This window comes from Papaver somniferum, chromosome 11 (genome assembly GCF_003573695.1).
Source record: "Papaver somniferum cultivar HN1 chromosome 11, ASM357369v1, whole genome shotgun sequence".
Taxonomy (NCBI): domain Eukaryota; kingdom Viridiplantae; phylum Streptophyta; class Magnoliopsida; order Ranunculales; family Papaveraceae; genus Papaver; species Papaver somniferum.
Window position 1 is genome coordinate 57,781,685 of NC_039368.1, and position 26,150 is coordinate 57,807,834.

At 36.9% G+C, this 26,150-nt stretch overlaps 2 protein-coding genes across 2 annotated transcripts; both read right to left on the reverse strand.

Moving 5' to 3' along the window:
* Positions 1-1,887: 1,887 nt before the first annotated feature.
* LOC113324448 (probable serine/threonine-protein kinase At1g54610) lies at positions 1,888-2,923 on the reverse strand. Its single transcript, XM_026572769.1, has 4 exons — positions 2,792-2,923; positions 2,450-2,707; positions 2,123-2,277; positions 1,888-1,942 (listed from the first exon to the last, which is right to left on the reverse strand). The coding sequence occupies exons 1-4, from the start codon at positions 2,921-2,923 to the stop codon at positions 1,888-1,890; spliced, it is 600 nt and encodes a 199-aa protein (XP_026428554.1).
* A 1,533-nt stretch (positions 2,924-4,456) lies between these two features.
* On the reverse strand, positions 4,457-10,694 carry LOC113322210 (glucosidase 2 subunit beta-like). The gene is made up of 16 exons (XM_026570255.1): positions 10,435-10,694; positions 10,215-10,328; positions 9,909-10,004; positions 9,054-9,293; positions 8,561-8,739; positions 7,585-7,659; positions 7,390-7,488; positions 6,936-7,257; positions 6,710-6,814; positions 6,523-6,624; positions 6,350-6,407; positions 6,177-6,245; positions 5,860-5,947; positions 5,003-5,064; positions 4,869-4,920; positions 4,457-4,774 (listed from the first exon to the last, which is right to left on the reverse strand). Exons 1-16 carry the CDS (start codon positions 10,556-10,558, stop codon positions 4,712-4,714), a joined length of 1,848 nt encoding a protein of 615 aa, XP_026426040.1. The 5' UTR covers positions 10,559-10,694; the 3' UTR covers positions 4,457-4,711.
* Between the last annotated feature and the right edge of the window lie 15,456 nt (positions 10,695-26,150).

Below are 26,150 nucleotides of genomic sequence, written 5' to 3' on the forward strand. Positions count from 1 at the left end.
ACAGATATGTACTCAAATTTGTAAACAGTGTAGCAAATATGTAATCAAATTTTTAAGCAGTGTACCAGATATGTACTCAAATTTCTAAGCAGTGTAGACACACACGTTTGGTAGTAATGGGTATTATGGACATTTCCATGTTTTAATTAATTTTGGACCTCCGGATAAAAAAAAAATCCGGTTGGACCCTATTATAAATAACTATATGGGCCTAGGACCAAACAAGAAATTTTCCTTTAGGAAAACCTTGTTGGAAATACTTTAAATCCGCGGGTTATAACCCCAAAGGGGTTATAACCCATCACAAAAAACCCATCCAAACAAAAGTGATACAAAAACCCCAAATATCATAAACTGTCTAAACTACGCTTATAGTATTTAAATCACCCCAACAAAAATAAAAATCAACCCCATTTTTAAATATACTATCACCACCAACAACAACAAACCACCAGCAACAGAGCCACCGCCGTCAACCACCACCGTCGTCACCCACCACCGCGGCGGCCGCCGCCGCCACCACTGCCGCCAACTACCATTGCACCACCGCCGACCACCGCCACCGTCGTCGACCACCGCCGTCGCCGACCACCACTGCCGACCACCGCCGTCAACCACCACCGTCGACCACCTCCGCCACCACCACCGTCGACCACCTCCGCCGTTGCACACCACCACCACCGCCGACAACCGCCGCCGCCGTCGCCACCTTTGACCACCACCGCCGCCGCCGTCTCCGACTACCGCCGCCACCGATACTGAGCAATTGCATCACCACCGCTACCAGTCAGCACCACCGCTACCAGTCAGCACCACCGCCAACACCCGCCGCACCGCCACTAGCACCACGACTGCCCACCACCACCCAAAAAATTAGATGAAACCGATTTTGGTTTCATCATAAATACGATGAAACCGATTTTGGTTTCATCTTGGTTTCGTGAGAATTCACCTGCAAGAAGAATTATAAGAGGTATTATACATGTTCATGGATAGAAATACATCGTTGAAATACGATGAAACCGATTTTGGTTTCATCGTAAATAAGATGAAACCATAATTGGTTTCATCACACTAACAGCCGCTATTGCCGAGAGAAAATGAAGGGAGATGCCGCTATTGCCGAGAGAAAATGAAGTTGCAGGAACTGAAATAACAGCTGTTAGTGTGATGAAACCGATTTTGGTTTCATCATAAATAAGATGAAACCATAATTGGTTTCATCACACTAACAGCTGTTATTTCAGTTCCTGCAACTTCATTTTCTCTCGGCAATAGCGGCATCTCCCTTCAGTTCAGGTGCAAATGTGCACTATTGCTCCATATCCTCTTCAATCCATTGCCACCAACAAACCAACTTCTCTGTCTTCTAGGTGCAACATCCGCAACCGCAATCTTCCATTCTCTTCAGCACGAACTCATCAGCACCATCAGTTCTTACCTGCAACACCTTCATTACATTGCAGAGTCTTGCTGCGTTACAGCAGCTCGGTAACAACAATACTGCTTCCTTGATGCTCAGACACCAGCAAAAATTCCACCAGCATCATATTAGCTTCCCTGCCTTTACAATTCCACCAGCACACGACCTTGTTTTCTTCTTTCATGGCTCAGTCTTGTAATCAAAATCTCAATTTCAAGCAACCCCAACACATCACCATCTTTATCTTGTTATCATGACCACAACCACCTGTAACACGGCTAGCTCAGTCACCACCAATGCTGCAACTGCACAATCCTGCACTTGAGCTAACACCACTTGCACCAGTCACTGCACATGCATCTACTCCCTTGTTGATCCTTCCGTTAATCAGCTGAACCCAAATCAAACCATCCATCTTGCATCTCAGCTCAGAGAGATCTTAACTCTTCCCATGTCCAGCTCTTTCACTGAATTTCACTAATCTGTAGCGGAAACCCTCGTTTCTCCTTATAATCTGGCCTGAACAGTATGCGACAAAACCCCAATCACAGACCAATGATGTAACTGCCATTATCATTGCTTACAGCATAAGCTTCTCTGCAAATTCAGCTCGACTTCTTGCACATTCTCTACAACAACAGCATATCACCAGCTTCATTCCTTCTCTACATGGCAGCAACGCCAACTCATTCAGCTGACCTGCAATCACTGCCATCACCTGAACCTCTTTCCCTGCATTGCACTTCTGTTGCAACAACAGCAGCACTGCCTCTCATACTTTCCTGTAACTTCTGCTGCACTTTTTTACTGCCTTCTCCAGCAAATTCTGTCCTTCCTCGGCTTCCGAGATCATCCTAAAACCACTTCCTGCAAACCTTTCATTTAAGCAACAACAACTGCTCCTATCATACTCCATTTCCTTCCATCTGCGAGTTGGTATTGAACACCACAGACCCAATCAACCACATCAGCAACCTGAACCCTTTGAGTCAAACACACAACATATCAACAGAATAAACAACCAACACTCCATAGATCAACAGATTGCCCATAACTGGTGGATCCAAGCAAAAGTTCAGGAGGCCGATACCATAAAGTAACAACTCGACTAGTTAATGGTTGAATGTGCCCGACACTAACAAAATTTTCCAGGCCAAAATCAGCTATCTTCAGAGCTCCATCATCACTAACAAGAAGGTTGGATCCCTTGATATCTCTGTGCATTATACCTCTTGAATGACAGTGTTCAAGGCCAGATAGTAGTTGATACATATAGCATTTAACCTACACAACATGAACAAATCAAACCCTTTAACATTGGTAATTCCCGAATACTAGAACACACATCCAGAGTTCCATATATACGACCTGTGATTCACTGAACTTGATGTCAGGACAAGATGATAAACCAGCAATATCATGTTCCGTGTACTCGAAAACAAGATATACACTAGTTGACAGTCTATAAGTAATTAGTCCCTCCAGTTTGCGGAGAATCATTATTTCCCGCGACATAAATCTCACACTTTCTGGCTCAAAGTTATTGAACCGAACTTTCTTTAAGGCAAGCATCCTCCCAGTTGCAAGCTCTCGTGCTCAGAAAACACTGTTGTATGTACCTTGTCCAATCTAAAGATACAGTCAGAAAATTGCAGTATTCACATAATTGCAGCACATGAACAAATACAAAAATACCTTGTCGACGTACTAATCCACTTCAACATTCCGATGTATAACGACACAAATTAGACCAGAAATGAGAAATTCAAGAACAATAAAAAATCGTAGCAAAATAACAAAAGAAGAAGAAAAAACCCTTACCTTTTCCAATTTCTCGAAACTTTCAGCACGAAGAGGAATCCAACCATGAATAGCTTCACGAGCAACAACACTAAGCCAATAAGGCCAACCAGCAACAACTTGTTCACCAAACCCAACAGGTCTTCTGAGATTAACATCACCAATTTCTTGTTTGATTCTGCTCTTATCGACAGACCCAATTCCCTTCCTGTTCTTCGTTTGGAGATTCAAATCGAAACCCTGATTTCATCAATTTCTTCTTCATCTCTGAGATTAACAGCAACAGGTCTTCTTAAACAGCACCAAACCAAACTCTCCATCTGTCTTTATCTGTATTCTTGAATCAAATGCAGCCACGGCTCAGCATCAAAACATAAACCCTAATTTCTTCATTGTTTCTCGATCTCAATAAATTCTAGCAACAGTTTTTTGCTGATTCTTCCTCTCTACGCTCTATGAACATCATCTCAAATCTTATTTCCTTCTCAATTTCTCAATCAGCGTCTCGATCTGGTCTCTCGGATTTAACAGCAACGGCTGCTGCTTTCTCTTTCTTTTCTCAGTTTTAGGGAAATGAATGAACTAATGATTGAGAGAAAACGTCTCTCGAATTCTTCATCTCTTGAATCAGCGTCGTTCTTCTCGTGGAGATCCATTGTTGCTGCTGGTGATGAAGGTGGTGGGAGAAGGAGACGGAAGAAAGAAGAAATCAGAGAAGAAGAAGAAGAAGAAAAGATAAAAGGGTACATTTGGGTTTTTTTAAAATAAAAAAAGTTAAATTTGCTCATTATCATTTGACTTGGGATTTTTGTCCCAGTTTTATTTGAAACGGTTTTTATTTGGTAGAAATAATATGACCGGTTTTTTCTTATCACTAGTTTGTTCACCTAGAGGTTTTGTCACTAGTTTTGTTAAAAGATACAAAATGTGATCCGACAAAATCATGAATGCATATGCAACCGGTGTGGAGCCTACCCAAATAAAATCAGTTCTAAATTTCCTTGGTTCCGAGTTCGACTTGATTTCAGTTGAACGCACTACCACACGTCTTATATACTTCCATCTACACCGTAATCCGGAATAAAATACATTGAGGCGAATGCTTTTAATTCAATGCTTTTTTTTTGAGGGGTTGCGCTTAATACAAACAGATCCTTTTTTTTTTCTCCTGAAATGCGGCTTATAATCTTTTGACATCCATGTGTTGTTGACTACAAAGTCAGAGAACATACCTAGGTTGAAAAAGATGAATTGAAGGAAGTTTACTGTTTACTTCAGCTCGTTCTCTAATATATCAGGATCAAGGTTACAAATATCATAGCTCAAGAAGAACAAAAAATTTGGTAGGACAACCTTTGAAGACTGATAACTTTAGGACAAGACCGTCGAACTGGCCGTTTTTCAAACAGCTCTACCTAATTGAATCTCTTGTGAGGTATGTATGATTAAATTAACTGTACCCAAGATAATCTTGAGAAGGATAAGATTTTAGAGTTCATCATGACTCTGCGGTTGTTCCATGTTCATTAAATCTAATTTTCGTTGTAGTTCCTGCAACATTCAAAGTTTCCAAGTATCCATCAGTAATAATAGTTTCAGTACTTAGAAAGATGACATAAATGGCATTTCAGTGATATGTATGTACCTTGAGCTTTTCTTCTAGGCATAGAGCAGGGGTTGATAATATTGCCACATATCTGCAATGATAAACATATAAATTATATAGTAAAACATAGGGCTTGAGACTGAAGGAGAGGAGTGAGCGAGATGGATTCTTACTCGCAACGACTCGGCTCATCAACATCGGTCAGTTCGTTATTCAGTCCACACCTAAGCTTCACCTGTAAAAGCAATATGAATTAGCACCTTGAAGGGCAATCATGTTGCAACTGGGATCCCCTAAATTAGAGTGCTTCAGCACCTTAGTTGGGTCTCATATGCAAATGCACAAACATTTTTTAGTACCCAGGTAGAGGAGGTCGCATTAGAGACAGGCTTCCTCAGGTATGGGTCGTCGGGATACATGACTAACCTACAAGACCCACACAACTATTGGGAGGGCTGAACATCGGGCCATTACTTGGTAACCTGTTCGCCTAGTTGCCACCTCTAAACCTATGCTACTATTTCTGTATGGAGAATCCAACTGGTGTATCAAAGCTATTAGCCAGCTCTTGAATTACAGAACCCTATCCCACCGGCTTTGGACAGTAGAAAGGTAACAATGCTGCTATTGAGCATTGAGAATACTGCAATATTCTAGGAAAGGGAAAACGAAGGTGACAATGCTTTCATTGAGCATTGAGAATACAGTCTTCTAGGATTGAGAATGCTGTTAAAGTGAAGGTAACAATGCAGTTATTGAGCATTGAGAATACTGCAATCTTCTAGGAAAGGGAAAATGAAGGTGACAATGCTTTCATTGAGCATTGAGAATACAATCTCCTGATACCTCGCTTTGCCTGATTGCAAGTGAATTTTAAGGATTAAATATCCAGGAAATTGCACTTGCGCCTTCACATGTTTATGAGAAGGTGTATATCAATGAGTTTACCCAGCAAAACACACTGAATGTGGAATGCTGTCAAAATAACAGAAATCTACAATTTAAGCTTTTCGAGAAATTTTTCCAGTACCTTCAAACTTCTATCAGGGCCGTTCCAGCATTTATCACCATTTGAGAACAACATTGTTCGATATGAGTCCTCAAATTTCTCCCAATGCCTGTACTCAAAATGTACAGAAATTAGCATAGATTCAACCATTATGGACCTCTCTCAATTCATGGTGCTTTTTGAACTGTGCGTGTAAGCAACATCAAACAAAGCTTAAACCACTTTTCACCCGCCACAAATTAGGAGATACAAACCATGTAAAGTTTGAGTGTAGCAACTGACACTAAGAACACGTATAAGACATGTATTCCAACGAAAGATTAGTCATGAAAACATACCCCAACTGAGTTGAACTGTGGCCTTCCACCTGGGAAGCTTGTTTGTATGCGCATACTTTGTAAACATATCTGGAGCAGAAAGCAAAGAAGACTATTCAAGTACCCAACATCACTGAAGGGAAAGTAGAAAGAGCACTAAGTCAAACCAGACAATATTTGAAACGTACACTTACTTCTTCTGTTTGTTTTCGAAACAACGGTCATAAAAAGTATAGAACTCCTTCTCTGGCCCTAGAGTTGAAGAACAAAGACCAATTAGATAAATAACAATGCAAACGACTATTGCTAATTCAAGCCACACGGAAATGGTCCAACATTTTTTAAACCATCTTGCCCTTATACATACCAAAATCACTTTCAAGCTTCTTAGTCAGACTCGATATTCGTGACTGTATTTTAGACAACTTTGAGCTGGCATCGTCATATTCCTTTCGAATGTGAGCAGCCTCTGGAGAAGTTGAAATCGCAAATATAAGTCATTCACAGGCACTTAAAATTTTATGCTGCAGCTCTTTTAATATTATACTGCTTACCTGATTTATCTATCGGGCTCTGGAACAAGTTAACTGCCTGCAGAATGTTTCGAACAGTTTGTTGTATCTTCTCCAACCATGATGGGCTTGTTGTGGTTGATATATCTGTAAGTGTAGCAAAATCAGCAGGACCAACTTCAAATACATTTCTTAGTCGTGAAAGGTAGGCTGTATTCAAAAAACGAGAAAAACCATACGTCAAGAGGTGAGCTTAAAGTTAGCAAACCTGAATAGTCGGTTTGGTCTTCTGAGTCAGATTTGTACGAGGCATCAGCGTTATGGTGATCATCTTCTTCAAAGTCGTCATCGATATCTTCCTCAGGAGAATCCTCATCATATTTATAGTTATCTTCTGATGAATTATACCCGTCATCATCCTCATTATGTTCATTCTCTTGTGTCTCTGACTTCCCTATCTTTTCCTCCTTTTTCGCATCATCTACTTCCCTATTTTTCTCTCCTGAATTTTCCCCCGTCCAACGTGACGCAACAAGTCGACCCAACTCTTCCTTTGACAATCCTTCTGTATTTTCTGACCCATGTTTCTCCTGATATTTAATATAAGATGTAACTGAGTCACATATTCACATGTGCGTAAACAATGGAACTAAGCAATTTAGACGTTAAAAGCATGCAATTTACTTCTCAATGTCCAAAACACATTTAACAGGAAATGATACCTGTTCAGCTGCTTCATCCTGAGATTCGTTACTTTCAACATCATGATCCCCATGAACACTTCCAGTTTCAACTGTTGTTTTCTTATCAGCTGCTGCATCCTGCAGCAAACAATTACATGCCATTATGAGATTATGATTCAAATTGATTTTACTATTGAAGTCAGAAACACCCAAACATAGCAATTTTCCATGTACCTGCTCTACCCCGTCACTGTGAGATGCTTCATTTTCAGCTCCAACAGCATCATTGGGATTAAATTCTGACACATCCTATCATAAAACTACAAATGTGAGAAATAGAATCCATTTCCAAAGTATTAAACTGAGACTAAAATAACATTAAACACTGATAGAGCTCGTGGCTGACGAACTTGCACTACATCCAAAAATACATCGCGTACAGTATAGTTGGTATCCCTTCAAGAATCCAAGTTCCAGGATTAGATTAGAAAAAGCACACTGGCAATGAAGTGACACTGTGAAGAGGACCAAGATGTAACATGTAGGCCCTCATTGAACACATATCTCTCTTCCTAATTGCCTGAGTTGTTGGACATGAATTTACCAAAGCTTGACATCATGTCTAACGCAAATCGTCAATGATATGGAGAAAGGAACCACATAAGAGCTAATTACAAAAGCAGCAGATAACAAACTACATTCATCACCGTCAAGGTTAAAAGTTTTTCAAGGTTGATTTCGTTATTCAAAATTTCGAAGGATGTTAAACAGCTTCAGTTCCCATCAGTATTGAAGTCAAAGAAACTTTGGCATTTTGCAATTAGATTCACTAGTCAGAATACTCTCTTAGGTGTAAAATAGTTGAAAATGGACCATATCCCAAGACAACATGCTTCATAATATCACGTAATATTCTTACCGCTTATATTTACTTGATGTACATAATTGTCTCAAACATAAACAATGTTAGACATGAATTGAACAATCAGAAAATTCTCATACACCAGGTTGGCATGCATGTGCAGTGAAACCGGCAACGTCATATTATCACTCAGTATTGAATGTAGCATAACACCGCTAAATAGATGGAGCGCAAGATGACAAAGGCAATGAGTATTAGTTTGTGTACATAAAAGTAGATACATATAGAAGTAGAAAAGTAACATAAAATTGTCAACAAAGATCATAACACTGAAGAAACAACTCAAACCTGTTCTGATGAAGGTTCATCCGAAGTCCCACTCTGACCTTCCTCATGTTGTGTTTCCTTGGAATCCTTTTCTTCTCCATCTGTTTTCTCCTCAGATTCCTTTTTCTTCTTTTCTTCCTTTTCCTTTTCCTTTTCTAAGCGCTCTTTCTCCTCTGCTTTATCAATTTGTTCCTTGCGATCTATATTGATAACCAAGGAAGAATTGTCAGTTAGGACATGTATTCATATCACCAACTGATTATGCAAAATAAGTACAATGTTTCAAAACCCACATAAAAGTCTGTTAGCTATTTAAATCCAGAGAACACACTGTTTACATTATTTAAAGCAAAACTCCGCAAGCCAACCATTTAGTGCAAGCTGAGAGAAGACATATGCTGGAATACCCAGTCCCTGGCTTTTAGTCGAATGAATAAATTTTGCATATAAAGCCAGACACCTCATTAGGGATAGTTTTTGAAGAATAAAAAAGAATGCAGGGGCAGAACACCACCTTTTAGTTGTTGAACAAGCCCTTTGAGTATCTTTTCTTCACTCTTGAGCTTTGACAATTCTGCTTCACCTTTTGATATACCTTGTTTTGCTAGTTCAATTTCCTGGTTCCGTATAGTGACACCCTCCTTATACGTTGCAATCTTCTTCTGCAATTTGTCTCTAGCCACTTTGCCAGACTCCCAACATGTGTTTGGACACTTCACCTTACCATCATATTCATCACTACCATCACAGCAATCTGCCCACATTGTCCATCAAAATTAAGAAAACGAAAATGGAATTATCGAGATGGCTAGCTATGAAAAATTCTTGAAAAGAAGCTAGTATAGTTCAATAGAAGAGTCAAGTTCCCAAAGTTTGGAAGTCTATGGAAGTACCAAGAGGTGAAGTATAATCTTTAGAAAAGCAAATTGACAATTTAGGTCCAGCAGTAACTCTATGCCTAAAATGAACATACCAAAAGAACACACAGCAGTGACGTCAGTCTTGCTACAGGTCAAGGATTATTGAACAACAAGATTGATGGTCAGGTCGGGTGTAAACTATCAGTCACGGTTTTTATGCAAAAACACCAAAACAGCACAGACACAGACACAGATTTAAACACAAAACGAGAACACAGCTAAAACCCCATCTTTGTTATCCTGATATAAACCAACATGTCAACAAGAAACAACACAGTTCACAATTATTGGCATTCTGTGGGTGTTTGTTTACTTTGTTCGATAGCATTAGAGCCTAAGTTTTAACTTTCGTAAACCAACTATCCTTCAAGAGAAGGGGAACTGCAGACATATGCCATACAATTACCCCAATCAAATTATAGTATCATTAGTTGTTAAAGATTACTTACCACAAATACCGTCATTCACTCTGGAAGAGAATAATGAAAGAGCAACATGTCCAGTATTCTTACAGTAGAACTTTCCCCTGGAGCAAGCTGATGTTCCTGCAATAAACAGAAGGTAAAGACATCAACATGCGGCATTAACCATTATGTTTCTGCATGAGATAAATCTATCAACAAAAGCAAACCGAACACACGAGACAATATGCATTAATCTCTCTCTCGTCTACTTATCAAAATTAGAAAAGGGTAAAGTAAAACATCGAGCCATGGAAATGAGTATAAAATAGAAACCCTAAATAGAAAGCAGACCTGGTTCATCAGTTCCGTCTGCGCAATCACAGAAATCATCATTGAGCTGAGCTTTAGCAAATTTCTTAGATCCATCTTTACATTTTATAATATCCGACTTGACGTAGTTCGCATCTGAGTGAAATAAGAAGCAAAAAAGAAAAAAAAGTTACTCGATCAATTTCAAGTTAAGAGATCTTTACAGAAAACAAAGGAAAAGTACACCAAAAAAAATGTGTACTTTCAGGAGAGATTCCAAGTGATTCTCTAGAGGGAGAAGGAGAAGAAGAATATGATCTAGGGATTGAAAGCAAACAAAAGAGCCCAAAGAGAAGGAAGAGGTGAAGAAATTGATAGAGTTTCATTCTCTTCTGATAAAACCAGAATTATGAAATTCTCAATAGACTGTTGTTGCTACTCAAAACCAAATTACATTACAAAGTAGATTAATTTCTTTTTCTATCTTTTTCTTCAATTGATTTTCCTCGTTTTTGTTTTATGTTTTAAATTCGTAAGGGCAACTTGGCAAGTCTTATTATGGGCTGCACCGTTTAGCAAATTTGCCAATCTTGAACCACTGCGGGTTGCTCAAATGGACAAAATGGATTGGCATACCGCATATGTCCAAAGAAATTCGCGTATCGCGGTAGTGCGGCTAAATAACGGCCGAGCGGTAGCGTGATAGAATTTTTTTCTTGAAAAAATTTGTATAAAAAAAATGTGATGATTAGGTTACAATTTTAGGCGGGTATGTGGTATTCATGGGGACATGGAAAACAATTTAACTAATAAATGTAGGGGCTGTCTGATCCTAAATTTTGGTTAAGAGATTTCACATTTGATTACCGTCTGCCGCATGATTGGCCATATCATCTGTCGTCCGATTTTTTTTTAATAATTGTATTGGATCGCAACTTCAGGAATCTGACTCATTATATTCTTTATTTCGTCGATCATCCCTGAGATGTACGAAGGTGGAGCAGAAGGTGAGGATGATGAATACGAGGAGGCTTTCTGAATCTGTCTCGAATAAAACTTTTGGCCATAGCCTTTCTGTTGCGGTTCTGGAAGCCAAAAATAGAGCGCTGTTAAGGCAGTCGTAATTCTATACAAATGAAATCTACACCTGCAAACCCTGGCAGCCCCATCTGTATTGATCTTCATCCAGTTTATGCTCGGTTTGGACCATCCCACAAAGATTATCGATGTTCTTTTGGTGCTTCCGAGATGGTTAGTTACCGGAGAGTCGCCTGGTTAAGGGAGGTATTGTTGTTAGAACCTCATAATACTTTTGTTTTTTAGAGCCCAATCCACAATTTCATCTGAGGATGTTTGCTTTTGGTGATATACTAGCTCATTCCTTGCCAATTATAAGGTCCAAAAGAAAAAACAGAAGGATGAGATGGAGGATTTTGGTGTTGATTATTGTAAGATCTGGGAAATGGTTGTTTGAGGTGTTATAGAAATTATGTGGGTATAATTGAAATTTAATGTTAATGTAGAACAAGGTAAAAGAAAGCAATACTAGATTGCTATAAGCAAGAAGAGAAGAGAATTCAAGCAAGAAGAGAAAGATAAGTTTTGTGTTTAATAATTTGATTGAGTAATAGATAGCTCTTACAAGACTTAATCTAGCCTTTATATAGGCTTGAAGAATAACTAAACTAGGAAACAGAAAACTAAAAGGAAATCTAAAAGAATCCTAAAAATAAGAAAGACTGAAACTAGGAAACGATGGAAGCCAAACCTCTAAGCGGAATCTTCTGGAATTGTAGTATGCCCTGCATCAGTCCCCCCTTCTAGAGTAAAGCTCGTCCTCGAGTTTTCCAAACAAACCAGAAGTTCATTGTCACCATGAAACGTAAAAATCTCTTGAACATTAAATGTGTTGGAGATATTCCAATCATTTGGTAGATCAATAACATAAGCATTATCATTGATCTTCTTTAAAACCTTGAAAGGACCATATTTCTTCATCTTGGTTTTGTTATAAGTACCCACTGGAAATCTCTCTTTTCTTAGATGTATCATCACGAGCTCCCCTTCCTTGAAGGTTTTAAACCTCTTGTGTTTATCAGCATCCTCTTTATATTTATAACTGGACTTCTCAGGTTTAGATTTTACTTCATTATGTAATTCAGTTGCTTTGTCTACAAAAGAGTCGGCTGCAGTGTTTGTACTCTGTGTGGTGGGTAAGGCTACCAAATCAAGAGTATGATTAGGTACTTTAGAGTACACAATATAAAATGGAGTTTTCCCAGTAGAACGATTCACAGAAGTGTTGAAAGCGAATTCCATATGTGGCAATAACACATCCCACTGCTTACTATTATCCAGGCACTTAGCTCTAATCAAATTCTCAAGTGATCTATTAAAAACCTCAGTCTGTCCATCAGTTTGCGGATGTGAAGTTGTGCTGAATTGTAAAACTGTGCCTAAGCGCATCCATAAACTTTTCCAGAAATAACTCAAAAATTTTGTATCTCTGTCAGAAGTGATCGACTTTGGAACCCCATGCAATCTTACTACTTCTTTAAAGAACAAAGAAGCAACATTAGAAGCGTCAGTTGATTTCTTACAAGCTACGAAGTGAGCCATTTTAGAGTAACGATCAACTATGACCATAACAGAATCATTACCTCTAGCAGTACGAGGTAAACCAAGTATAAAATCCATACTTATATCAACCCAAGGTGCATCAGGAGCTGGTAAAGGAGTATACAACCCGGTATTTTGAATTGTACCCTTTGCTCTCTGACAGACCATGCATTTTTGTACGAACTTTTGTACATCACGTTTTAAAGATGGCCAGAAATATCTTTCTTCAATCAGGGCAATGGTTTTATCTCTCCCAAAATGACCACCAAGACCACTGCCATGTAATTCTCGCATAAGATGTAAACGTAAAGACCCTTGAGGAATACATAATCGATTCCCTTTAAAAAGAAAACCTTCTTGTATAAGAAAATCATCAACCCCATGAGTTTGAGAACTGCATTGATCCCATAGTTTGCTAAAATCTTCATCTTCTGGATAAATGTCTTTGATATAGTCAAATGCATAACTCTCATTACGAATTGTTGTTAATAGATGACTTCTTCTACTTAAGGCATCATCAACTTGATTCAATTTGCCACTTTTATGTCTCACGGAGTATTTGTTGAGTGTGGAAAGCCATCGATAATGCATCCTGTTAACTTTAGCAGAAGTATTCAAAAACTTCAAAGCATGGTTGTCAGTGTTGACAACAAATTCCCTATGTATAAGATAAGTATGCCACTGCTTAAGAGATTGAACAAGAGCCAATAACTCTAATTCATATGTAGACCATTTCTTTTGTGCATCTGAATTCTTCTCACTGTAATATGCAATTGGATGACCCTCCTGTGATAATACTGCACCAATACCAACAAGAGATGCATCACAATCTATTTCAAAAGGCTTGTTGAAATTCGGAAGTGCAAGAATTGGTGTCGTACAAAGCTTTTCTTTAAGAAGAATAAAGCTTTTATCCATTGCTTCCGTCCACTCAAACTTCTCCTTCTTGAGACAGTCAGTCAAAGGTGCAGAAATAGAGCTAAAGTTCTTCACAAATCTTCGATAGAAAGAAGCCAAACCATGAAAACTACGAACATCACGAATAGAAGTAGGAACTGGCCAATCTTCAATTGCTTGAACTTTAGAAGGATCGGCATGAATACCATCAGTAGAAATCACATATCCCAAAAATGTTACTGAAGAAGCCATGAAGGTACACTTCTTCAAATTAACATATAAAGAGTTGTCAGCAAGAACTTGAAACACTTGTGAAAGATGTTGGAGGTGTTCTGGCTCACTGCGACTAAAAATTAGTATGTCATCAAAATAAACAATAACAAATTTACTGAGAAAGGGTTGGAGAACCTGATTCATAAGTCGCATAAAAGTACTAGGTGCATTAGATAACCCAAATGGCATGACCATCCATTCATATAAACCTTCACGTGTCTTGAATGTTGTTTTCCACTCATCTCCACCTCGAATGCGTATTTAGTGGTAACCACTGCGTAAATCCAACTTAGTAAAAATAATAGATCCCGACAGTAAATCAATCATATCATCAATACGCGGGATCGGAAATCTATAAGGAATGGTGATGCGATTTAATGTTCTGCAATCGATACACATCCTCCATCCATTGTCTTTTTTACTAACCAAGAAGGCAGGACTGGCACAAGGACTGTTGCTAGGTCATATCAAACCCTTTGTAAGCAAATCATTTACCTGTCCCTGTAATATCTCATGCTCAGCAGGACTCAAGCGATAGTGTGCTTGGTTTGGTAAAGAGGCTCCAGGAATAAAATCGATGCACTGTTGAATATTCCGTAAAGGAGGTAATGCAGTTGGTAGTTCATCTGGGAATAAAACATTATATTGAAATAATAAGGGCTTCACCTTTGCATGCAACTCAATCATAGGCTTAGAATCTTCATGGGAATGTAAAGAATGTTTTGGGTGCAAAGAACGAATAACAGTGGCTACGACAGCATCAGTCTGCGCACAAGAGTTTGAAGTGGAATTGGATGGACTAAGAACCTTGGTTTTCCCATTATGAACAAAAGTGTAAGTATTCTCGAATCCATTGTGAACTGCGTGAAGATCATATTGCCAAGGTCTGCCAATAAGAAGATGGGTTGCCGTCATATTAATGACATCACATAGAACTATGTCTTCATAACCCTCAAAAGAGAATGACACATAACACTGAAGAGTAATCTTCTGTGTGCTAGAGGCATTAACCCATCCTACAGTGTAAGGTTCTGGATGAGAAGTTACTGGTAGTTCAAGCTTCTTAACTACGTGATCATCAATATAATTATCCACACTGCCACTATCAATTATCATCTTGCAGATTTTACCCCCAATATAACATCTGGATTTAAAGATACTGTGTCGCTGAGACTCGCATTGTTGAGTAAGAAATAATGGACGAATCATCCCAACAAACTCATCGTCATCACCAGGTGAGTCTTCATCTTCGAACTCATTAAGCGCACCAGTGACTTCATTAATGAACTGAGGTTCACCAATCAAAGCATTGAATTTCCGACAATCACTAGACGTGTGCCCCGATTGCTGGCATTTATTGCACTTATCTCCACGAAATTTTGCATAAGTATTAGTAGTTCTCTGTTGCGGTGGAAATTGTTGTTGCCTGTTATGAAACCGATTCCCTGTAGTAGGAGGAGTTTGTTGCAGAGAGTGAGACTGCTGACCCGGCTGAAGATCAACTGGATTGGCTAAGATAGGTGTAGCCAGAGGTGGAGTATAAGGCACAATATGGCTAGGTTGTCGATGTGAATGGCTAACATCATCATAAGGAGGCCTGGGAATAGTCAAAACAGTATCTGGAGAAAAGTTTTGAGATGAATTGGTACCCCTGGAATTATTTTGATAACGCCCTTGTCTGGATGGATAAGTCCTAAAAGAACGAAGAAGGCGATTTTCTATCTTAATAGCTTGCTGCACCGCTTCGACCATAGTAAAAACTGAATGAGTCATACCATTTTGTATTAATCTATTCAGCCCCTCAATGAATCTTGCAACTAACTGTTCTTCAGATTCTTTGAGTTGATTTTGTGTCACCAAATTATAAAAATCTGACACATATTCTTCAACAGTGCGTGCCCACTGCTGAATGTTCTGCAATTTGATGAAAAGTTGCTGCATAAAGTCTCTAGGTAAGAACTTATCCCTGATCAAAGTTTTCATACGTGTCCAAGTACGTATTTTCGGTTTGTTAGCGTTTCTACGATCATCACAGATCTTATCCCACCAAGCTGCAGCTCCTCCTTTGAGCTTGTAAGTCACAAGTTTGACCTTAGAATCTTCAGGGACTTCCATAAATTCAAAAAAAGCTTCTACCTCAAAGAACCAATCAGTTAGTTCTTCAATACGAAAATTTCCAGAGAAGTTGGGAATATCAGCTTTTAGCTTATATTCGGGTAAATAACTGTAAGGGTTGTGACCAGTTTTTAAACGTCGTTCTTCAATCCAATTCTTCTCTAGATCGTTCTCACGTTCATCTTCATCATCACTGTCGAGTGTAAGAGAAACTAGCTTCTTTTTTGAATGACCTATGAAACCTTCATACGGTTTCTTAATGTTTAAAGTACGCAATACATCTTTAGGTACTTCATCATTCTGTAAAAACTGAAGTGTATCGTTTTTAGTGTTTTCTTCTAAGTCTACAAGCTCAGGCATATCCAAATCTATATTTATGTGTTTTGCAACCTTGAAAAGCTGATTCTGCATTGCTTCAAGCTTGTTATCTCTTAACCCTAATTTTTCCTCCATGGACTTCTCAAGAGTTTCAGTAATGTTTTTTGCCAAAATCTCGGTATGAGATTTGATGAGAGCTTCGATTGCTGCTAGAGTAACTGGTTGAGCAGTCATTTTTTTTTTGTGTACTTAAAAGGAATGAAAAGGTGTTGCGGAAGCGAAGTAAAGGATCAAGTGATAGGATGAAAAACCTAAAACTAAGCGGGTGATACCAACTAATGTAGAACAAGGTAAAAGAAAGCAATACTAGATTGTTATAAGCAAGAAGAGAAGAGAATTCAAGCAAGAAGAGAAAGATAAGTTTTGTGTTTAATAATTTGATTGAGTAATAGATAACTCTTACAAGACTTAATCTAGCCTTTATATAGCCTTGAAGAATAACTAAACTAGGAAACAGAAAACTAAAAGGAAATCTAAAAGAATCCTAAAAATAAGAAAGACTGAAACTAGGAAACCATGGAAGCCAAACCTCTAAGCGGAATCTTCTGGAATTGTACTATGCCCTGCATCAAATGTGGATGTGAATTGAGTGAAATAAGATCTTCCAAGATGTAACCGCTATTGGGCAGTGAAGTAGCAGTGATTTGCGGATTCTGGATCATTTTTGCATTTGGGGTAAATGTCTGAGTTGGTCAGATGGATGCGATTTAGGATGGGGAAGGTTGGTAGTCCTTCTTTGATTGCTTTCCACAAGAAAAACTGAATTTTTGATGGACAAGATAATGTCCGCGAGAATTTGGTATCTGAAGGGGTTTTTGAGGAGGTTGACCAACTTGTTGGGTTAGACATTTGTATCCCGAAGATGTAGTGTATTTTCCATATTTTAAATGTAACCAGATAATTTTATCTTGGGAGTTATCTAGGGATAGGTGAATGTTTATGATTTTTGGGGATGCAAAATGTGGGAGAGTGTTCCGTTTTTCTTGTATCCAATTATGAGTGACTGGACAAAAGCTATCCAACGTACATTAGGAAAAAGCAATCTTTTTTAGCAACTCTTTTTTTCTTTTTTTTGTCCAAAAATGCTTTCCCACCTGTTTCGAGTTTTTTTCAAGATTTCTTCCTCAAAATCCTAAACTAAAAATGTTCTTCCCTTTTTCCGGCTAAATTTTCGCGGTTCACCAGCCCTAAAGAACTCATTTAGTTCTTTGGTTGATGGATCGATGTGATATACAACTAACTTTATGGGATTCTTTTTAAGATCGAAATGTTGTTGTGTTCGTCATATTTAAAGGTGTAGATTGAATTGTTCATAACGTTGGTTACCTACTGTTGCTACTTATTTCTTCTCCTTTCTAATCTGAATCACCTTCCATGAGAAACACGATGATTTCAATTTTATCATTTTGATAGGTAAAGCTTTTATTTCCTATAAGCTATTTCTTTTGTATGTTTGTTATTTGATCTTGCTTAACCACCAATCCACCCTTCTCCTTTTTCACCCACTTTAGTACAAACAACAAGCTATTCTCCCTCTTACCCATTTTCAAATCTTAGCTTGATTTCCACCAGTTTGATTGCCATAAACCAATCGTAGATCTCGACCAAAGTTTAATTCAAAATTTTACCATTAACTATTCTCCATTTCATCCACTTAGTCTGTTTGTCACCCAATTTCAAATTAAGTCTTTTAATTTAATCCAAATACAATTTCGGAAGCATATGTTAACCTTTCTAGCTAGTGAGGTTGTGCAGCTAACTCAAACCCTTAAATCTCCATGAACCTGATTAACGGAAGGCCGTTTACTACTTTTTCTTCTTACCACCAGAACATTTTTTTTCGTGTATCTCAGCTTTTGGTGTTAGAGCATTGCTCGGTCGAACTCACGAGTGTTGTTATCTCAAGCTTGTTATCAAATTTAGTTGATCAAAATTATATCTTGAGTTCTAGCCTACATTTAGTCAAGTCTCGGATTAGGATAGAAGTGTGTATTTGAGTACCTTGCATCATTGTGTTCTAGCGTTTGAAGGCGAAGATCAACTAAAGATTTTGGAGAACTTCCTCAACAAAAGTAAGTGAAGACTAAACCACATATTGCTAAAATTTTCACCTTTGTATCTATGAGACTATGTCATATGACTAAAGTAGATTTTACATGCACAACAAAAATTTTGAGTCAAATTTATTTTGATTAATTATTCTCGAAATATGTTGACTAAGCTTGAAAAAGTGGGAGTATAACAACCACACCCAATAATTTGTTCGGCAATCTGTATGGACTAACTCCAATATAATTCCGAGAGCATCAACTAAAAAAGCGATCTCAATAAAAAAAATATACCAAAGAGTTATATCTCAATTTCTCAATACTATCTTCAATCGAACAAATAGAAATATGTGAGCCCGATTGATATGATAAATAACTTGGACGGTACCAAAGACCAATACCCAAGTGTCAATCAATTGCTATCCAACTATCAAGGTCGGATTTACCAATTGATTGATCTACGCACAACCTGTGATATTTCAATTATATAAATAAATATAATGCGAAAAAGAAATAATACAGACACCATAAGTTTTGTTAACGAGGAAGCTGCAAATGTAGAAAAACCCTGGGACCTAGTTCAGATTTGAACACCACACTGTATTAAGCCGCTACAGACACTAGCCTACTACAAGTTAACTTAAGAATGGAAGGTAGTTGAGACCTAACCAAGTCTCACACCGATTAAGGTACAGTCGCGTTTCATACGCCTCTTGAACCACACCGGATTCTGCGCACTTGATTCCCTTAGATGATCTCACCCACAACTAAAAGTTGCTACGACCCAAAGTCGAAGACTTATAAACAAATCTGTCTCCAACAGATAAATCTATTCTGATAGATAAATCTGTCTCCCACAGAAGTACCTATGAAGTTTTTGTTCCGTCTTTAGATAAATCAAGGTTAACAGGAACCAATTGATAACCCATTCTTATACTCCAGAAGAGCATCCTAGAAATATCAATCACCTCACAATAACCTAACTATATGGTAGTAGAAGAAGAAGTTATTCTGGAATCACAAAGAATAAGACTAAGAGATTTTTGATTACTTTTTATATCTTACCTATCGAAGATAAATCTCGAGTTAATCTTTGAGAAGATAGTACTCAATACGATAGAACAAGTAAAACAAGATCACACAACTACAGAGAAAATAGTTGGATCTGGCTACACGAATCATAAATGAAGTCTTCAAGTCGTTAACCTATAATGGTTTTGGAAAAACCTAGGTTAAAGGAGAATCGACTCTAGTCGCAACTAGGATACATGAAAGTGTCGGGATTAGGTTTTCCAGTTGCTAGAGTTCTCCCTTATATAGTCTTTCAAAGCTAAGATAGCTTAGTAACAAAGCATTCAATATTCACCGTTTGATGAAAACCTGATTTAAGATTCAAGATAAGTCTTCTTAAAACCAAAGCAATATCTCTCCACCGCTAGAGGGTCTTAGCTTGTTACACACAAATGAAATATACTTTCATTTAGATATGCGTAACTGTACCTAAACGTGTATATTGAGTTGGCTCAATAATAGTTAACCAAAGTTAGTCATATAAACACTTTTTTCTTAACCACATTCATCTAACACTTCTATATCAATTATGATGATCAATCAGTCATGAAAGATAATCAAATGAATCTAATTGTGTTTCAAATAGAGTTGTTCAATTGTTTACTATTTCACATAAATATATATGAACCAATTGCATCAATTTCTCATCAATTCATGAACATTAAGCCACGGTTTGCATTGCATTCCTTAATTCATAAATATATTTGTTCATGAGTATGAAAACATACTTGACCGATTTTAAAACTTTAACCACTAAGTTTGCAAACAGGTACGCAAACTATAGCTTCCGGACTTTGGTCTTGTCCAACAGTTTGCAAACGGGTATTCATAATACTGTCCGGGACCTTAACTCAGGTAAAACAATTTGCATACTGGTACGCAAACTTGGTTGCCGGACTTTAAGAGTTAAAACCGTTCGCATACTGGTATGCAAACAAGGTTTCCGAACCTGAATCATACCACAACAGTTTGCATACTGGTATGCATACTGTGCTACATCCAGACAAAGGTTAACTGTTCTAAACTCCCATTGCAATTATTGAAACATCATTAGAAGGCGACAATAGCTGTCTCACACAAACTATTAGCTTATAAGTAATTTTCAAGTGATCCAATGATCAATACGAAACTTTCTGAGTCTACATCAAATGATTGTCATGTCTCACACAAATCATGTAAGATGTTTCAAGGCAATTTTCACATGATTATATTTTGACTTATTGTTTAGTTTCCAACAAATAAATTGTTTCCAACTAAACTCGTCAAGAATATGATGAACTTAGCTAAAAAAAAATATATTCGATGAATAGATAACCGAGTTAAACTCAGCTTGAAATATCAAATGTGTATAATATAAAAGTCTATATAGTTATACGACTTAGTCTCATTAGGAGATATAATAGAATAGACTTCTGAGTGATAGATAAGTTTTAGTCTCCACATACCTTTTGTTGATGAAGTTCCTCTAAGCTCTCCTCAGTAGATCTTTGTCTTTAACCGATGAACGCCGTGAAGTCTAAAGCTCAACTACACATTCTATCCTAATCCGATACATATCTATAAGTAGACTAGAAATTAAGACTTATAATTTTGATTAACTAAACTTGACAAACAAGCTTGAGATAACAACGCTTGCGAGTTCGACCGAGCAATGCTCTAACAATCTCCCACTTTTCAATTTTAGTGACAAAACTATCAATACATATGGATTACAAAATAAATAAACTTTGTAGCTTCTCATCCATCATGCTTGATTTTCTTGGTTCTTCAACATTCCTTGAATTATTCGCCACTCCAAGTACTCCAGTGATTCTGAACGTGTTCAACTCAACATCACTATAAGAAAACATATGAAAAACATATGTTATCAATCATTGTTATACAGTGTCATAGTATTATTACACAACATCAAAGTCCAATTATATCACAACTTTGACAATAATACTACGGTGATATGTATCACTCCCCCTTAGTCAATACTTCCATCTCACAATGAAAACCACTCCCCCTTACATAATGATTTGTAAACCATATGTATGTAGTGTTAACTACCAAATAATTCTCCCCCTTTTTTTCAATATAAATTGGCAAAGGTACGAAAATTGCGGGATCATAATGAAATTCTCAAAGAGATAAATTCATGACTAAAAGAGAACATATAAACTTTGTTTTGATGATTTCACATAGTCGAAACTTAGTGTATTTATCAAGGAGTTTATAAAGATACAAGATAACTTCTACAATATTCCACAGCCGCACTCCTCACAAATATTTGGAAATTAAGCACAAATTCAATTAAGAACTCTTCCCCATAAAATATCATTCCCGAAAGAACAAAAAGAGCGTCCTTAATTTTACAAGAAAAGAAGGATTTCTTTGGACATTAACAAATTACATGAAACATGAATTTGTATCCAGAAATCTCGAATAAATTAATCACAAGAAGACCTTACAGATTAATTTAGTCGGAAATGCTCAATATAAGAAAACTTGTGGAGCCATACGGTACTTTCACATAAAAGTGGATTAGGGAAAGATCAATATTGTGGAATATTCAAAAGTTCAATCTATATTTTATCAATATTTGCATAAATACAAAATAGACTTAACTTTTGACATATATGAGATAATCATAGTTCACGTAAACACACATATCCCATGAAATATTTTTGCAATATATAAAAACAATAAATATTAATACTGTAAAATCATCTTCCAAATAACTTAGAATTTAAATAAATAAACCTAAAACATTGGAAGATGACAAACGTTGGCAATAGCTATGTGTAATCACAATATTTGCTATTCCAAACCCTAGTTATCCTTCTCAACCATAAGAATAAATTCTCATAAGAAGTTTCCTAGAAAAAATAAGAAAGATAAGAGTTAGAGAAATTAATCATCATCTTCATAGTCGGAATCCATTTAAGAGGCTTGAACTTTTTCCATTTCTTTATTGATTTCAGGAAACTTTGTAGCAATCACACATAATTATTCTTGCACATATTTTACCTTGGAATTGAACTTACGAACACCCTTGCGAATTTGATGAAGAATACTCAAGGTGGTAGGATCACAAGAACCGCCAGGAGAATCACATATTTGTCTTTTGTAAACATTCATCTTTATACGTTTGAAGGTGCAAGGACGAACAAGTTTGGGAGTCCCAATAGAGTTGTCAATGGGAGCAATGGAATGTGCACTACATATTTGCCCAATCAAGCATGGAAAGCCTAACTTCTTATTGGATAACGTCATTGAGACCATTTGAAGAATGATAAATCCACAAATATCAAGACTTTGAGCACCCAATTCAAGGAAATAGACCAACTCCGCAAATTCACGACTCCACGAAGAGTTCTCAATTGTGTAGGGACAAAGATTAGAAATTCCAAGTTTTCCGAAAACCATCAAAGAAAGACTAAGAACATGGGTAGGAAATTTTCCTTCTATCCAATCAACATTCTTGCCACAAAGACCATTGGAAACGGTTTCACACGATGGTTTTTCTCCTCTTGGTCTAGGAAGGCGAAGATTACCCAATGGAACTTTGGTAATATTTGAAATCAACTCTCTATCAACAACAATCCTTTTTCTATTTATCATAGTTTTGATTTCTAAGGAATCAAGGTTGACATCATGAATGTTAGTATAAGAGATTCTTGTGAGTGTGTCAAAACCTTCACCAAGACCATTGAAGATGTTACCAAGATTATACTTCTCAAAACACACTAAATCTTCTTTATGACCACTTTCCTCTACCAATTTCTTCTCTAGTATAAATACACTAGAAGAAATCTTTTCAAAAGCCATACTACTAGAATTATTGATGAATCTAATTCTAATAGAGTCCTGGTTACTTGGGTATGTTCATATTCATAAGAGAAGATGAAACAATATTTTTTGACATCTTCTTGGAATTCTTATCATCATTATTGATTTTCCTCGTGAAACCTAAAAATTGAGGGGGAAAAAAAGGTAGGAAAGAAAATCTTACTTGATATGATCCTTGAAGATGATGACAAGCCTTTGCCTCTTTTAGACCTCCAATAATAGTTTTGATGGAGTTGATATGTGAACCCTAAAAAGCACCATTTCCTCGAAACTATTATTGGAGGTCTAAAAGAGGCAAAGGCTTGTCATCATCTTCAAGGATCATATCAAGTAAGATTTTCTTTCCTACCTTTTTTTCCCCCTCAATTTTTAGGTTTCACGAGGAAAATCAATAATGATGATAAGAATTCCAAGAAGATGTCAAAAAATATTGTTTCATCTTCTCTTATGAATATGAACATACCCAAGTAACCAGGACTCTATTAGAATTAGATTCATCAATAATTCTAGTAGTATGGCTTTTGAAAAGATTTCTTCTAGTGTATTTATACTAGAGAAGAAATTGGTAGAGGAAAGTGGTCATAAAGAAGATTTAGTGTGTTTTGAGAAGTATAATCTTGGTAACATCTTCAATGGTCTTGGTGAAGGTTTTGACACACTCACAAGAATCTCTTATACTAACATTCATGATGTCAACCTTGATTCCTTAGAAATCAAAACTATGATAAATAGAAAAAGGATTGTTGTTGATAGAGAGTTGATTTCAAATATTACCAAAGTTCCATTGGGTAATCTTCGCCTTCCTAGACCAAGAGGAGAAAAACCATCGTGTGAAACCGTTTCCAATGGTCTTTGTGGCAAGAATGTTGATTGGATAGAAGGAAAATTTCCTACCCACGTTCTTAGTCTTTCTTTGATGGTTTTCGGAAAACTTGGAATTTCTAATCTTTGTCCCTACACAATTGAGAACTCTTCGTGGAGTCGTGAATTTGCGGAGTTGGTCTATTTCCTTGAATTGGGTGCTCAAAGTCTTGATATTTGTGGATTTATCATTCTTCAAATGATCTCAATGACGTTATCCAATAAGAAGTTAGGCTTTCCATGCTTGATTGGGCAAATATGTAGTGCACATTCCATTGCTCCCATTGACAACTCTATTGGGACTCCCAAACTTGTTCGTCCTTGCACCTTCAAACGTATAAAGATGAATGTTTACAAAAGACAAATATGTGATTCTCCTGGCGGTTCTTGTGATCCTACCACCTTGAGTATTCTTCATCAAATTCGCAAGGGTGTTCGTAAGTTCAATTCCAAGGTAAAATATGTGCAAGAATAATTATGTGTGATTGCTACAAAGTTTCCTGAAATCAATAAAGAAATGGAAAAAGTTCAAGCCTCTTAAATGGATTCCGACTATGAAGATGATGATTAATTTCTCTAACTCTTATCTTTCTTATTTTTTCTAGGAAACTTCTTATGAGAATTTATTCTTATGGTTGAGAAGGATAACTAGGGTTTGGAATAGCAAATATTGTGATTACACATAGCTATTGCCAACGTTTGTCATCTTCCAATGTTTTAGGTTTATTTATTTAAATTCTAAGTTATTTGGAAGATGATTTTACAGTATTAATATTTATTGTTTTTATATATTGCAAAAATATTTAATATTTTTGCAATATATAAAAACAATAAATATTAATACTGTAAAATCATCTTCCAAATAACTTAGAATTTAAATAAATAAACCTAAAACATTGGAAGATGACAAACGTTGGCAATAGCTATGTGTAATCACAATATTTGCTATTCCAAACCCTAGTTATCCTTCTCAACCATAAGAATAAATTCTCATAAGAAGTTTCCTAGAAAAAATAAGAAAGATAAGAGTTAGAGAAATTAATCATCATCTTCATAGTCGGAATCCATTTAAGAGGCTTGAACTTTTTCCATTTCTTTATTGATTTCAGGAAACTTTGTAGCAATCACACATAATTATTCTTGCACATATTTTACCTTGGAATTGAACTTACGAACACCCTTGCGAATTTGATGAAGAATACTCAAGGTGGTAGGATCACAAGAACCGCCAGGAGAATCACATATTTGTCTTTTGTAAACATTCATCTTTATACGTTTGAAGGTGCAAGGACGAACAAGTTTGGGAGTCCCAATAGAGTTGTCAATGGGAGCAATGGAATGTGCACTACATATTTGCCCAATCAAGCATGGAAAGCCTAACTTCTTATTGGATAACGTCATTGAGACCATTTGAAGAATGATAAATCCACAAATATCAAGACTTTGAGCACCCAATTCAAGGAAATAGACCAACTCCGCAAATTCACGACTCCACGAAGAGTTCTCAATTGTGTAGGGACAAAGATTAGAAATTCCAAGTTTTCCGAAAACCATCAAAGAAAGACTAAGAACATGGGTAGGAAATTTTCCTTCTATCCAATCAACATTCTTGCCACAAAGACCATTGGAAACGGTTTCACACGATGGTTTTTCTCCTCTTGGTCTAGGAAGGCGAAGATTACCCAATGGAACTTTGGTAATATTTGAAATCAACTCTCTATCAACAACAATCCTTTTTCTATTTATCATAGTTTTGATTTCTAAGGAATCAAGGTTGACATCATGAATGTTAGTATAAGAGATTCTTGTGAGTGTGTCAAAACCTTCACCAAGACCATTGAAGATGTTACCAAGATTATACTTCTCAAAACACACTAAATCT

What these genes read in the sequence shown, in the direction of transcription:
- LOC113324448 (XM_026572769.1), bottom strand. Translation starts at nt 2,923, where the DNA reads ATGATTCTCCGCAAACTGGAGGGACTAATTACTTATAGACTGTCAACT. An exon ending in TCAAGTTCAGTGAATCACAG is followed by an intron (nt 2,708 to 2,791) that starts GTCGTATATATG and finishes CATGTTGTGTAG; the next exon opens with GTTAAATGCTATATGTATCA. An exon ending in GGTGATGGCAGTGATTGCAG is followed by an intron (nt 1,943 to 2,122) that starts GTCAGCTGAATG and finishes CATACTGTTCAG; the next exon opens with GCCAGATTATAAGGAGAAAC.
- LOC113322210 (XM_026570255.1), bottom strand. Translation starts at nt 10,558, where the DNA reads ATGAAACTCTATCAATTTCTTCACCTCTTCCTTCTCTTTGGGCTCTTT. An exon ending in GCTTGTTCAACAACTAAAAG is followed by an intron (nt 8,740 to 9,053) that starts GTGGTGTTCTGC and finishes TTATCAATATAG; the next exon opens with ATCGCAAGGAACAAATTGAT. An exon ending in AGACCAAACCGACTATTCAG is followed by an intron (nt 6,815 to 6,935) that starts GTTTGCTAACTT and finishes CTACACTTACAG; the next exon opens with ATATATCAACCACAACAAGC.